This window comes from Mobula birostris, chromosome 1, assembly GCF_030028105.1.
Source record: "Mobula birostris isolate sMobBir1 chromosome 1, sMobBir1.hap1, whole genome shotgun sequence".
Classification (NCBI taxonomy): Eukaryota; Metazoa; Chordata; class Chondrichthyes; order Myliobatiformes; family Myliobatidae; genus Mobula; species Mobula birostris.
In genome coordinates, this window is record NC_092370.1 from 112,396,994 (window position 1) to 112,410,409 (window position 13,416).

Genomic DNA, 13,416 nt, shown 5'->3' on the forward strand with positions numbered 1-13,416 from the left:
AAATGTAGCTTTTATGGAAAAAATGTGCATGTGTTGAATGTGTTCTTGAAGTTTGAATAGGTTGGAAAGTCATATTCATCCAAGATTTGTTTTCTGAAGAGAGTAATTAGAGTGTGTCAGTATGTATTACACAAAACAAATTCATTTTTGATGAAAGTAAACTGGAAGATGTTCATAAGGATATGAAAGAGCACTGAAAGCTATTAAAGTTGCACGGTAAATATGTTTAAGAGCATGTAATTTGTTTGTAGAAAATTCTCAGAAGCTTTGGATAAATTGAGAAACCCAGATATAAATGTTTTACCAAAGTCACTCTTGAGAGAAAACTGCAAATGAGGGAAGTCATACAGATCACCTTAATTCATCCCCTCAGCTGATTCCTCCAATTTTGTATCCAGTTCATTATTGAGTGATTCTGGAAGTTTTGCCTCTACCACTACTTGGGAGGTCATTACAAAGTATGAAGCTTGAAGAACATTTTATGTATCTTTGCCTTTTACTCATTTAAGTGCCAGTGCCTGTACCACCATTTTTCTGATTTCCAGGTGAAAACTGGTTTGTGTGCCCTCTTATTTCTGCATTAAAAAAGACGCAAGTACTTTCTCAACTAAAGTAGAACCAGTTGTGTGTTTGGATCACAGTAGTCAAACTGGTTTAATTGAAGTGTCTCTATATAAAAGAGTTTTGGTGGCTTGTCAATTTCTCGACTTACAGATGGCAAATGGAGGTTGCCTGGATGCCTGATTGTGTAAGATACTTGACTTAACGACAGTGGAAGTACAGTTGTATTGCTGAAGGCAAAGGATTACTCAGTAATAATCTGGCAGAATTAAGACGTACAATTCTACTTTTCTAATGCCATGTATCCAATTTCCTTTCAATGCCCAGAAGATTAATCTTTGAGTTCCTAGTCAATATTAAGCAATTCTTGACAAATGTTTTCTTCACTATATGACCTATGTGTGACCATGCAGACAAGTATGACATTAAGCATTCAGTCTGTATCATCAAAGTGATGATTTGCACAATGCTTTGACTATGAGACGTTCAATTTGTTAACTTGTCTTTCATGTCTTCTCACAAGGGCTCCTGCCTCTCCTCGCCCTCCATCACCAACAAGGGAAGGATGGACCGAACTGCATATGTCACCTGGACTATCGATGCCTCCCCAAGTTCAGTCCACTGGAGACATGCTTACGATGGGGTGAGACAGTCAACTCCTGTGATTACTCATGCTTTTAATTAAACGTTCCGCAGTTCTGCATCCAAAATTGGATGTTCCATGTTTATGGAATCTATACAATATGAAGATGATTTGAAAATATTTTTCAGCAATTATTTCTATAAAGTTGTACGAGTATTAATTGACTATAAATTTACTTTAAAACATAACTCTCATGTTGACATTGGAGAATGCAGACATGAACCAGGCTAGAAATGGCAATATCCTTCTAAGTACTGAAGTCTGAGGAGGTACTAATTTAGGTTGAAATGAAGACGATATAACAGCATTCTTATGAATTTTATTTTGTTAATAGGTGTATATTATTTTCTGATATTAATCCAATTAATTAACCTGTCAATTCAGTATAATTCCCAATTTCTAAGTTATCTACATAATTACATCCTCCTTGCTGGGAGACACTGCAGGACTTCAAACTTATAGGATGGTATAAATAAAGCATAGTATTGTTGCATTGCAAATTTCCATCATAACTGTATTAATTTAAAATAGTAATTTGTAAGTGAGGATAGTTTGGAAACTGAAATGTATCGGCAATTGTTTGCCTCCCTTATTTCCACTTTAACCTGAAAATGTTCACTTTAACAGGGTAATAACTTTCCATGGCAGTGAACATGAGGATCAGCCTTTATTCCTGATTTGCATGTTCATTGCCATGGGAAGCCATTACTTGTCAAAGTGAATTATTTCCTGTTCTCGCAACATACTAATTACTCTAAGCATATCTCAGTCCTGATCAACACCAGCTATTGTAATTTCATTTTCCAATTAATATTTATGCAGTGAGTTTTATAAAGTTTGTCACTCAATGCAATTGGCTCAGCTTGCATTTTTTAGTGGTGTAAGAATGAACCTTGCAGCGGGCATCCTTTTTAATGCATCCATGTTATTCACCTCAAATATTCAAAGTACTATAGCATTCTTCTCCTCCTCCTCCTCCTCCTCTGAATAAAGATGTTCTGTCCTGTTTATTTTGAATGAAATGCTCAAAGGGACTACGTGACTTTTAGGTCAACCATTTTACTTTGCTATGTTGACAAATTGGTGCAAAGCACCGCTCTTCACTCTGTGCACTACCGTGGGTTTCCTGCACAGAGTCCCTATACTTTCAGTTCACCTCAAAGACCCTTGGTTTTTGTAATAGGTATTGAATCCCAACTCACTGATCAATGCCCTTTGAAAAGAGAACCTATTACTTTTAATGGTCTGGGTCTCCGTGTGACTGCAGTGTATTTTCTTGGTTTAGTGAAAGCATTTCAATGTATTTTAAACTGTAGTCTTACAAAGTGGTCAATGTAATGCCCAGTCCTCAATGGTAGAGGTTATGGGGGAGGGGCATACTGTATCTGTAATCTTGGTAAATTTCTGAAGCACAATTTTTAACATAATTTATAAAACAGTTACACAAGCCTGTTGAAAAGGGTGGCACGTCATATTAATAATTTTAGACTTTAGGACCTGTACATGAAAAATATGAGGCCAAATTATCGATCCTAGAGTATACGATTCTGTGTATCTTAAAGGTACACTGGTTGTCCTTGATGCGTAATGATTATGCTAATAATAATAATTTTATCTTGCAAGCATATATGTAATAAATCTGACTCGGGAAAGGATTAGTGTTACAGCCGCTGATTTGAAGTTATAAGTATTGTATAAAATCTGGGTGTGTGTATAACTGGATAAAAGTCCATGCAAGTGGAGAACTGAAGGTGTCGATGTAAATAGAGGTAAGACATTAATTTGTAGGAGGAGTGTAAATAGCAAACAAATGTAAGGGATTCAATTTTGGTAGTATGAATAATCAAGCTATGAACTACTTGGGAAATCAGTGTCCAAGTTACACAAAAGAGTGCAGTGAAGAAGAGTACAAGTCACTAAAGACATTTCTGGGGGTAGTGGGGGAGAAATAAACCAAGTGTTGAGAGAATCAAGGAGCAGCAAATGTATGTTGGGCTTGTAACAAGCCACAGTTGAGAGTACTCTGAACAGTACTGGTCACAGTGTTCAAAAATGTCAAATATAGGAGGGGATTTTTTTTTTTTGGCCTTTAATTCTCTAGATTCTGGAACCGTTATAGCAATTCAGAAAACAGCAAATGAAACATACTCTGGGGATAGGAAAAGCAGCAACAACAGTGCAGTTAGCCTAGATTCAGTGTTGTGGAAAATGCTAGTGCTTGCTGTTGAATGATAACGGGTGTTACTTGTTTATCTGTGCTTTAATGAAAAGATATTATAATAAGTTTATATTCTTGAAGTATCCCATAGAATAAAAGGATTTGCAAAAAAACTTTGATTATGTCACATGTAAAAGGTTACTACAAAAGATAAGTTTAGGTCAAGATTATACCAAGCTGTGATGTCCAGTGATGTCATGGCTCAAACTTAGTTGCTGTTTTTTTAGGTTCATAACAATGGTTTTTGGGACACTGCAGTGAGTTAGAGGCCAGGTTAGGGTTCAGGGACTTGGATGAGGGAGAATTAGAGGTCAGGGCAGGAGCCGGTGTTCATCATCCTCTGTCAAAGGTCAGCGATCTCAGAGGTTGAGTCTGCAGGAACTGAGGAGACCAATGATTTTCACATTGGCTATGCCTAGGCCCTGGATTGAAGATCTATCCAACTGGGAGATGCAAAGGCCAGTGGATCCCACCACACCCCCGCCCCCAACTCCGCCACCAGGTCACCAGAGTAAGAAATCTGTGTGTCTCTGGAGGTCAAGTCCTGGATCGGTGAATCCTGGCATCAAGGCCTGAAGGTCAAACCCATGATAAGCAAGTCCTGGGTCAAAACCCAAATGTTAAACCTGTGATTGGATATTTACGGATTTGATGCACAGAGATTGGCAAAGTCTGGAGGTAGAAGCTTGAAGGTCAAAGCCTCTGTGTCAGCTTGTTTTGAGGTCAAAGGCCTGGTGTTTGTGAGTCTAGGGCTAAGGACTGGAGGCCTGGAGCTGGCTTGTCTTGGGTTTAGAGGCGTGTGTGTGTGTATGTGTGTGTATGGGTAGGAGATATGGGTAGGTGGTGGGTGGGTAAGACTTGGACATCCGAGTTTGCTGACACAAAGATAGGAGGAAACAAAGACTACAGGAGGGGGTCAATGCAAGTCAAATTAATAGCATGGTTGGCAGCTAAAGTGTAATGAGGGAAAATAAGCAGTTGTCCAGAAGTTTGGTAAAGTTTTGGCTTCCTAATTTAAGAAAACATTTACCTTGGAGAGGGTAAAGCAGAGATTTGTTGGATTTATTCCTGGGCTGAGGAGTTGTTTTGAAAGTCCAAATGGACTAATATTTTCTATAGTTTTGAAGAATGACAGGTGATCTCATTGAAGCATATTTAAAATTCTGAAGAAGTTTTAAGGATGATGCCATAAGCTTATTTCAAAGACAACATGGCTTAGAACTAAAGAGTATTGAAAACAGTGTTGACCATTTAATACTGAATACGGTGAATCTTTTGAACTCTGCTTCCAGCTTTCTGCAGATACTGAGTCATCAACTCTATTAGAGGATTAAACATTTTTAATTCTGGGAAAATTGAGGATTATACTGTATGTTATTTGGCCAGTGTAAGACTGCACCTGAAATATGGTGTTCAGGCATCATGTTACTACCTAAGGCGAATGAAGAGAGTATAACAAAGCTTCAGCAGATTATTTCCTAGGATGGAGAGGTATTGGTCTAACAGGAGATATTGAACAGGCTGGGACAATAATTCTTTCAGAAGAAAAAATACAACTTTGTTCTGGAGCTATACAGAATAGATGTAGGGATGATGTTTACCCTGTAAGGGGTATTTAGAAATGAAGGTCGTAGCCTCAAAATAACGGGTCTACCAGTTGAGGTAAAATGAGAGGAAATCTCTTCACCCAGATTGTGGTGAATCTTAAGAATTCTCTGTCTTGGAGAGTATGGAGCTAAGATATTAGGTTTACGTGATGAGCCCATGTTATGGGGATTTTTTGTTCTTAGAAGTCATGTCATCTGCACATGCGTCAAGAAACTAATTTTAAAAATTTTTTACTTTGTTAACAAATTTACATGAGAAATTTTATTTAATTCCATGTCTCAAAATTATGGGTTATAATTTGTCAATTTTATAATAGTGGATTTTTGTTACCCACATTGCTATAATGCAGTGGTTACCTGTACAAGAACACGATAAGGCAAAAGATCAACTCTGATTCTATTGAATAGGGGCAGTTAATCCTACTGCTTGAACCTTGAAATAATGTCCAGAAGTATCAGGTTGTTCTAGAAAAGATGAGACAGATAAACTGTTAGAGATCCTTGTAGAGGGAAGGGCAGAGGAATTCTTTCAAATCCTGGATTCCATTTGTCATTAGTAGTACCTATTAGAAATTAAGTCATGGGTTCAGTGCCCATTCAAAAATCAGGTGGCAGAGCGGAAGAAGCCATTCCTGAATGGTTGAGTGTGTGCCTTGAGGCTTCTGTACCTCCTCCCTGATGGTAGCAATGAGAATAAGGCATGTCATTGGTGATGGATGCCGCCTCTTTGAGGCATCACTCCTGGAAGATGCCCTGGATACTATGGAGACTACTGCCCATAATGAAGCTGACTAAGTTTACAACTCTGCAGCTTCTTTTGATCCTGTGCAGTGCCCACTCCCCCGTACCAGATGGTAATGTAGCCAGTTAGAATGTTCTTCATGGTACATTTGTAGAAATTTGCCAGTGTCTTTATTAACATACCAAGTCTCCTCAAAACTAATGAAATATATAGCTGCTGTAGCTGCAAACATATGTTGGGCCTAGGATAGATCCTCAGAGATACTGACACTAGGAACTTGAAATTGCTCACTCTTTCCACTTCTGATCCCTCTGTTGTCTTACTCTTTCTGAAGTCCACAATCAATACTTTGGTATTACTGACGTTGAGTGCAAGGTTATTGCTGCAACACCACTCCACTAGCTGATACATCTCACTGCTGTACACCCTCTCATCACCATCTGAAATTCTGCCAACAATAGTTGTGTCATCAGCAAATTGATGATGACATTTGAGCTGTGCCTAGCCACACAGTCATGGGTGTAGAGAGAGTAGAGCAGTGGCTAAGCACACATCCTTGAGCTGACCTTGAATATCCACGGCCTCCCCTACTGTAAAGATGAAGCCACACTCAGGTTGGAGGAACAACACCTTATATTCCGTCTGGTAGCCTCCAACCTGATGGCATGAACATTGACTTCTCTAACTTCTGCTAATGCCCCACCTCCCCCTCGTACCCCATCCGTTATTTATTTATATACACACATTCTTTCTCTCACTCTCCTTTTTCTCCTTCTGTCCCTCTCACTATACACCTTGCTCATCCTCTGGGTTCCCCCCCCCCCCCCCGTCTCTCTCCCCAGACCTCCTGTCACATGATCCTCTCATATCCCCTTTGCCAATCACCTGTCCAGCTCTTGGCTCCATCCCTCCCCCTCCTGTCTTCTCCTATCATTTTGGATCTCCCCCTCCCCCTCCCACTTTCAAATCTCTTACTAACTCTTCCTTCAGTTAGTCCTGACGAAGGGTCTCGGCCTGAAACGTCGACTGTACCTCTTCCTAGAGATGCTGCCTGGCCTGCTGCATTCACCAGCAACTTTGATGTGTGTTGCTTGAATTTCCAGCATTTGCAGAATTCCTGTTCCTTGAGCTGAGCTGGTTTTGATTATCAGTGAAGTGGAGATGTTATTTCTGATCCACACAAATTGTGGCCTTCCAGTCCCTCTAATGTAAGTACATTTGCAGGCTATATAAATAAGCAGTTTTTGCATTTGAATAGCTTGGCCATGATACCAGACGAAGGCTGTCCCAGCCTCTGTTAAATGCTGCCCTACATTGCAGCACTCCTTCAGTATTCTGCTGAAATGGTGCCTTGTGAACTGTCAGCTCGAATTATGAACTTAAGGCTCCAAAGCATTTGACAAGAGCACAACTTTACATATCAGTTTGAGCAGTCTCCCCTGAAAGTTTGTACTGGCTTTGGGATGGAGCAGAGTAAAGGTTACTTGGAGCTAATCAGGGGAATTTGTTGTATGTGTTACACCAGCGGTCCCCAAACACCGAGCCGCAGAGGATGCGCTACCGGGCCGCGAGGAAATGATACGATTTGGCGATAGGAGTCAGCTGCACCTATCCTCATTCCCTGTCACGGCCACTGTTGAACCATTACACATGTGAGGTCATTACCCGCGCGTCATCCATTTCAGCACGGGAAGAAGATCAACTCCTGGAGCTTGCAAATGACGGCGGGCTGAAAAGCATGTTTGACATAACATCTCTGCTGGCATTATGGATCAAAGTCAAGGCTGAATATCCTGAGATAGCCACAAAAGCACTGAAAACATTGCTTCCATTTCCAACATATCTCTGCAATGAATGCAACGAAAACTAAATTGCGGAATAGACTGGACATAAGGAACCCCGTTGGAGTATCGCTGTCTCTCGTCACCCCTCGATGGGTCCGTGTTGTTGCAGGAAAATGAGCCCAGGGCTCCCACTGATTCAGCGATATTGGTGTGTTGCAATGATTTTAGATGTTCATACGGGGAAAATATGTGCTGCGTGTTTAATATCCAAAAGATACTTAAAATGTTATGATGCTATTGACTTATATAACTATATAACAATTACAGCACAGAAACAGGCCATCTCTGCCCTTCTAGTCCATGCTGAACGCTACTCTCACCTATTCCCACCGACCTGCACTCAGCCCATAACCCTCCATTCCTTTCCTGTCCATATACCTATCCAATTTTCCTTTAAATGATAATATCTCTACCACTACTTCTACTGGAAGTTCATTCAACATTTACTTCAAGCTCCCCTGCCTTCCCCTGATAATTGACTTCTCATTATATTCATGTGAGGAAAATATGCGCTGTGTGTTTAATATTAAATTTGTTAGATAAACCCTTTTAGAAACGAAATTGAGTGTATTAGCTAATTATCTATATTCCGATCATGATTAACACCCCCCTCCCCCGAACAGAATCGCCAAAAATGATCTGTAGAAAAAAATCGTACACGCATGCGCAAGTTATGCATGCGCACTGGTGTCCGCGCAAGGCTTCATGGTCATTGTAGTCTTCCTCGGGGTAAACCCAGCGTATTTGACTGCTACTATCGTCCGCTGGCAATCACCCCCCCCCCCCCGCCCGGGTCGGCCGGTCCGCAGTGCGAAAAAGGTTGGGGACCACTGTGTTAACACTACCAAATGCCGGAGGAACTCAGCAGGTCAGGCAGCTTCTGTGGAAATGAATAAACTGTTGACGTTTCAGACCAAGAGCCTTCATCAGGACCGGAGAGGAAGGGGGAAGAAGCCAGAATAAGTATGTGGGGGGAAGGGAATGAGTACAAGCTAGAAGGTGATAGTGAAGTTGCATGAATTTTTCACACAACTCTTTTCGCAGTTGACATGCTTGAAGTATAATCAATCTGAGATACTATCACAGAATCATGAAGCACAGAAATAGACTCTTACACCTTACCTTGTCCATGCTGCCCATGATGCCTCGCTACACTACTCCCATTTGCCTGCATTAGTCTTGTATCCCTCTTCCCCTTTCCTGTCAAAGTATCTGTCCAAATGTTTCCACTGCCTTCTCTGGCAGCTTATTCCAAAACTGTATTTGCCAGATAGCGTGGGAGAAGCTCACCCCTGTATTTAAAACAATAAGATCAGACGCTATGTGCAGAGAAACTATTTCCTGTAGTGATCAAATCCAAAACAAATAGGAGTAATCGGAAAGAAGTATTATTCATTAGTGAAATCAGGAAACAATTTTTCACAAAGTTTTATAACTTCAGGTGGTCTTGATGTCTCTGGAAGCTGAATGGAGAGATAAAGTGAGAGGCAACAGAAAGCTTAAAGTCAACACCTAAAATGCTGGATGAACTCAGCAGGTCAGGCAGCATCTACGGAAAGGAATAGGGTCATAGACCCCTATGGTATCAACCCAAAACATCATTTAGTTATTCCTTTCCATAAATGCTGCCCGACCTGCTGAGTTCCTCCAGCATTTTGTGTGTGTTGATCTGAATTTCCAGCATCTGCAGAATCTCTTGTGTTTATAGAAAACTCAGGGTCACACTTTCAATTTGACCAAGAGTGTTCTGCAACTGTATTAACACCAAATACAGAGTACTAAATTGAAAGAGATGCAAATGTCCCACTGCTTTACCTGGAAGAAGTGTTTGGATGGTGCGAAGGGGGAATTGTTGCACCTCCTGCAGTTGCTTGCAAAGCTACTATGAGAGGGAGAATGTTGGTGGAGGAAGTCTGAACTAGCCGCAGACAGAATGGTCAGTTTGGAATGCTGGGAGGGGAGGGGAGGATGCATCCGGTTGTGGTGTTGTGTTGAAGGTGGCAGAAATTAGAGGAGGTTTCTCTGAATGCATAAGATGGGAGTGGGAGGAGAGAGCTAAGGAACAGAAGTGTGGGTAATGGCTGAGAACCTTGTGAGCAATGGTGGAAGGGAGACACAATTAAGGAAAGCATCTCTGAAGCACTTGAAAGTCTAATCATCAGAACAAATATGACAGAGCCAGAAACACTGGGAAAATGGATTGGAGGCAAGATGGGGGAGTTGCAGTGAAGATAGCAATACAGTTTGGTGAATTGTAATATATTCTAGACAACAAACATTCCCTGAAATGGAGATGCAGAGGGGCAAGATTCTGAGTTGAACCATATGGAAGTGAGAACCAAGTGGAAATTTTAGCAAAACTGATGTAATCTTCAAATTCTGTGTGACTGCAGAAAATTAAGTTGTCACAGTATCTGAAAAGATGAGAGACAGCGCCCAAGTAGGATTGATACCAGAGATCTAGACAACTAAGAGTTGGTCGTGGGAGACAGAGGAACAGTTACAGGATTGTCTTGAGTCAGAGGACTGGGCTATGTTCAAGAATTCATTTGAGGATCTGAGTGACTACACCAGGGTCGTTATAGACTTTATTAAGACAGCTATAGATGAGTCTGTCCCCATGAAATTGTTCAGAGTTTACCCCAATCAGACACCCTGGATGAAGCATGAAATCCAGAATTTATGGAGGGCAAGATCAGAGGCATGCAAGTCAAGAGATCGAGAATACTTCAAGGGATGCAGCTATGATCTTCAGAAACCCATCTTACAGGCAAAGTGGAGATTCCAGACTAGACTAGAATCAATGAGGGATGCTTGACGGCTTGATTGCTATAACTTCCTACAAAGTTGAATCTAGTGCCATAGGGACAGTAGAGCATCACTTTCAGATGAACTCAACATCATCTATGCTCGCTTTGACCACCAGAACAGGGAGGAGTCATTGCACACTCATATGTCCTTCAATGATCCTTTGGTCTCAGTATCTGAAGATGACTTGTGGGCTACAAGTGAGTGAATCCAAGAAAAGTAGCCAATCCAGATGGAATATCTGGCTGTCCTGCTCTACTCGCTTTATCTTTATGACTGTACAGCTAAGTACAGCTCTAACACTGTATAAGAGTTCGCTGATGACGCCACTGTTGTGGGCTGTATCAAAGGTGGTGATTAATCAGCATACAGGAGGGAGATTGAAAATTTGCGTGATTGGTATAATAACAACAACCTGTCACTCAATATCAGCAAGGCCACAGTACTGATTGTAGATTTCAGGAAAGGGAAATCAGAGATCCATGAGCCAGTACTCATTGAAGGATCAGAGGTGGAGCGAGTCAGTAACTTTAAATCCCTGGGTGTCACCATCTCAGAGGACTTAAATGTAATTGCAAAGAAAGCACAACAGTGCCTCTACTTCCTTTGGAGTCTGCAGAGATTCGGCATGTCAGCAAAAACCTTGACAAACTTCTGTAGATGTGTGGTCAGAAGTGGGCTGACTGGCTTCATTTCTGCCTGGTATGGGAACACCAATGCCTTTGAACAGAAAATTGTACTAAAGGTAGTGGATTCAACCCAGTACAGCACAGGTAATACCCTCCCAAACAATGAGCACATCTACTTGAAATGTTGCCCTAGAAAAGCAGCATCCATCATCAAAGATCCTCACCACCCAGACCAAGCTTTTTTTCTCACTGCTGCCATCAGATTGAAGGTACAAAAGCCTCAGGACTTGCACCACCAGGTTCAACAACAGTTACTATCCCTCAACCACCAGGCTCTTCAACAAAAGTGGATAACTACATTCATTCTCTTTCTAGTGTTCCCACAACCGATGGTTTCCCTTTAAGGACTCTTTATCTTATTATTTCATGCTGTTTATTTATATTTGCATTTGCAGAGTTTGTTGTTCATTGATCCTGCTTACAGTTACTGTTCTATAGATTTTCTAAGTATGCCCACAAGAAAACACTGATAATAAATTTTACTTTGAACTTTGATACAGATTGTTCCAAGTCTTCTGGAATAAGGCAGACGTTGTTCTATTGCATATGGCTCCCTGTAGCTATAGTGTTGATTCAGAGGAATTGAGTGAAATTAAAGGAGAATTTGGCCTTTTCAAGGGAAATTTTATTTACAAATAAAATAAAAATACCAGGGAAAGGTATTTTTCCTATATGAACAATAAGGAGTTCATATTGGTTTCAGGATAAGTTCCTAGAACAGCACATTCTGGAGCCATAATAGTATTATGCTAACTGCTAGCAACCGTGCAGCCCCCAATTTAAATGAAAAAGCATATAATTGTGCAAACATGTGTGGCAATCAGATGGTATATGATAGGTTAAAAAGAAACAGCAAAGATTGACTAAAAGATTAATAGAGGTAAAATTAGAGAACAAGCAATGCCAGCCAGAAATACCAAGTAACATTTTCTGTAACCTTCCAAAAAAGAAAATAATTATCAGAGTTCTAATTGAAAGTTATTGTGGAATAAAATGAGATGCCAAGTGAACTAAACAAGTATTTTGTGTTAATCTTCATTACAGACGATAAAGTATTACGCTGGAAATATCTGTACTTGGGAGGGTGGAACTTGGGGAAACTTGTAACCACCAAGGAAGTAGTACTGAACAAATGGTTGGAGCTGTGGACTTAGCTGCTGATGTACTTTGTTCTAAATTTTAATAAAAGTAAAATAGTTGATAACTTGGCTTTGATTTTTCAATTCTTTCCTCAATTTGGGAGGATCCCATTAGTTTGAAAATAGCAAATGTAACTAATTTATTCGTGAAGGAAAGGAAACAGAAGGCAATCCAGTTAGTTTAACATCTGTCATGAGGAAAGTATTCAAGATTATGTCATAGCAGTTATGTCATAGCATAGCAATGGAAAAATTCAAGGTAATCAGGCAATGTCAACATAGTTTTATGTCGAGGAAAAACAAAAAACCATCATTGACCAATTTATTGCAGCCCTTTGAAGATAATGTGTTTTGGATAAAGAGTGGATGTAAAATATTTTGATTTCCTGAAAGCATATGATAAAAGTTTATTGAAGAAAATGATATTTCACAGTGTAAAGAGTAACATATTGGTGTGGATAGATAATTGACTATTTAATAGGAAATGGAAAGTATAATATGGGAAAATGTGACTGGTAGGAAAAATGCATCTTTTTTTAAAATTAAAATTATGTAAATGGTGAGTTGTTGCAATGCTCACAAAATGTAGAAGGATCTGTACAAAATGCTGGATATTGTACACCAATTCTTTTGGAATTCTTTGAGAAAGTAACAGCAATCACCTCTGATCTGGGCCGACATATATGTGCCGGGTGGCACCTAATTAATTAGCTTGTTTATTTCGGCTTTTTTCTTAAAGATGTGCTGGGTGTGTTCCAGCCACCACTACACCTCTGCATTCTTCGCGGCAATGTATCGGTCCGCGGCCTAGAGGTTGGGGACCATTGCCGTATGAGACTGCTTAACTAAATAAGAGCCTGCGATATTACTTTTATACTTTATACTTTATTGTCGCCAAACAATTGATACTAGAACGTATAATTATCACAGCGATACTTGATTCTGCACTTCCCGCTCCCTGGATTACAAATCGATAGTAAATATTAAAAATTTAAATTATAAATCATAAATAGAAAATGGAAAGTAAGGTCGTACAAATAAACCAAGAGGCAGGTCCGGATATTTGGAGTGTATGGCCCAGATCTGGGTCAGGATCCGTTCAGCAGTCTTATCACAGTTGGAAAGAAGCTGTTCCCAAATCTGACTGTACGAGTCTTCAAGCTCC

The 13,416-nt window shown here is 40.3% G+C and overlaps 1 protein-coding gene across 3 annotated transcripts in view; it reads left to right on the forward strand.

The window, feature by feature from the left end:
- The window catches only part of setd2 (SET domain containing 2, histone lysine methyltransferase), a 131,646-nt gene that overhangs the window by 31,703 nt on the left and 86,527 nt on the right, over window positions 1-13,416 (forward strand). For all 3 annotated transcript variants that reach the window (XM_072260362.1, XM_072260344.1, XM_072260354.1), the window contains one exon: window positions 1,085-1,204. In XM_072260362.1, the coding sequence (XP_072116463.1) occupies window positions 1,143-1,204 (62 nt within the window). In that variant the 5' untranslated portion in view covers window positions 1,085-1,142. The remainder of the gene's footprint in view (window positions 1-1,084; window positions 1,205-13,416) is intronic.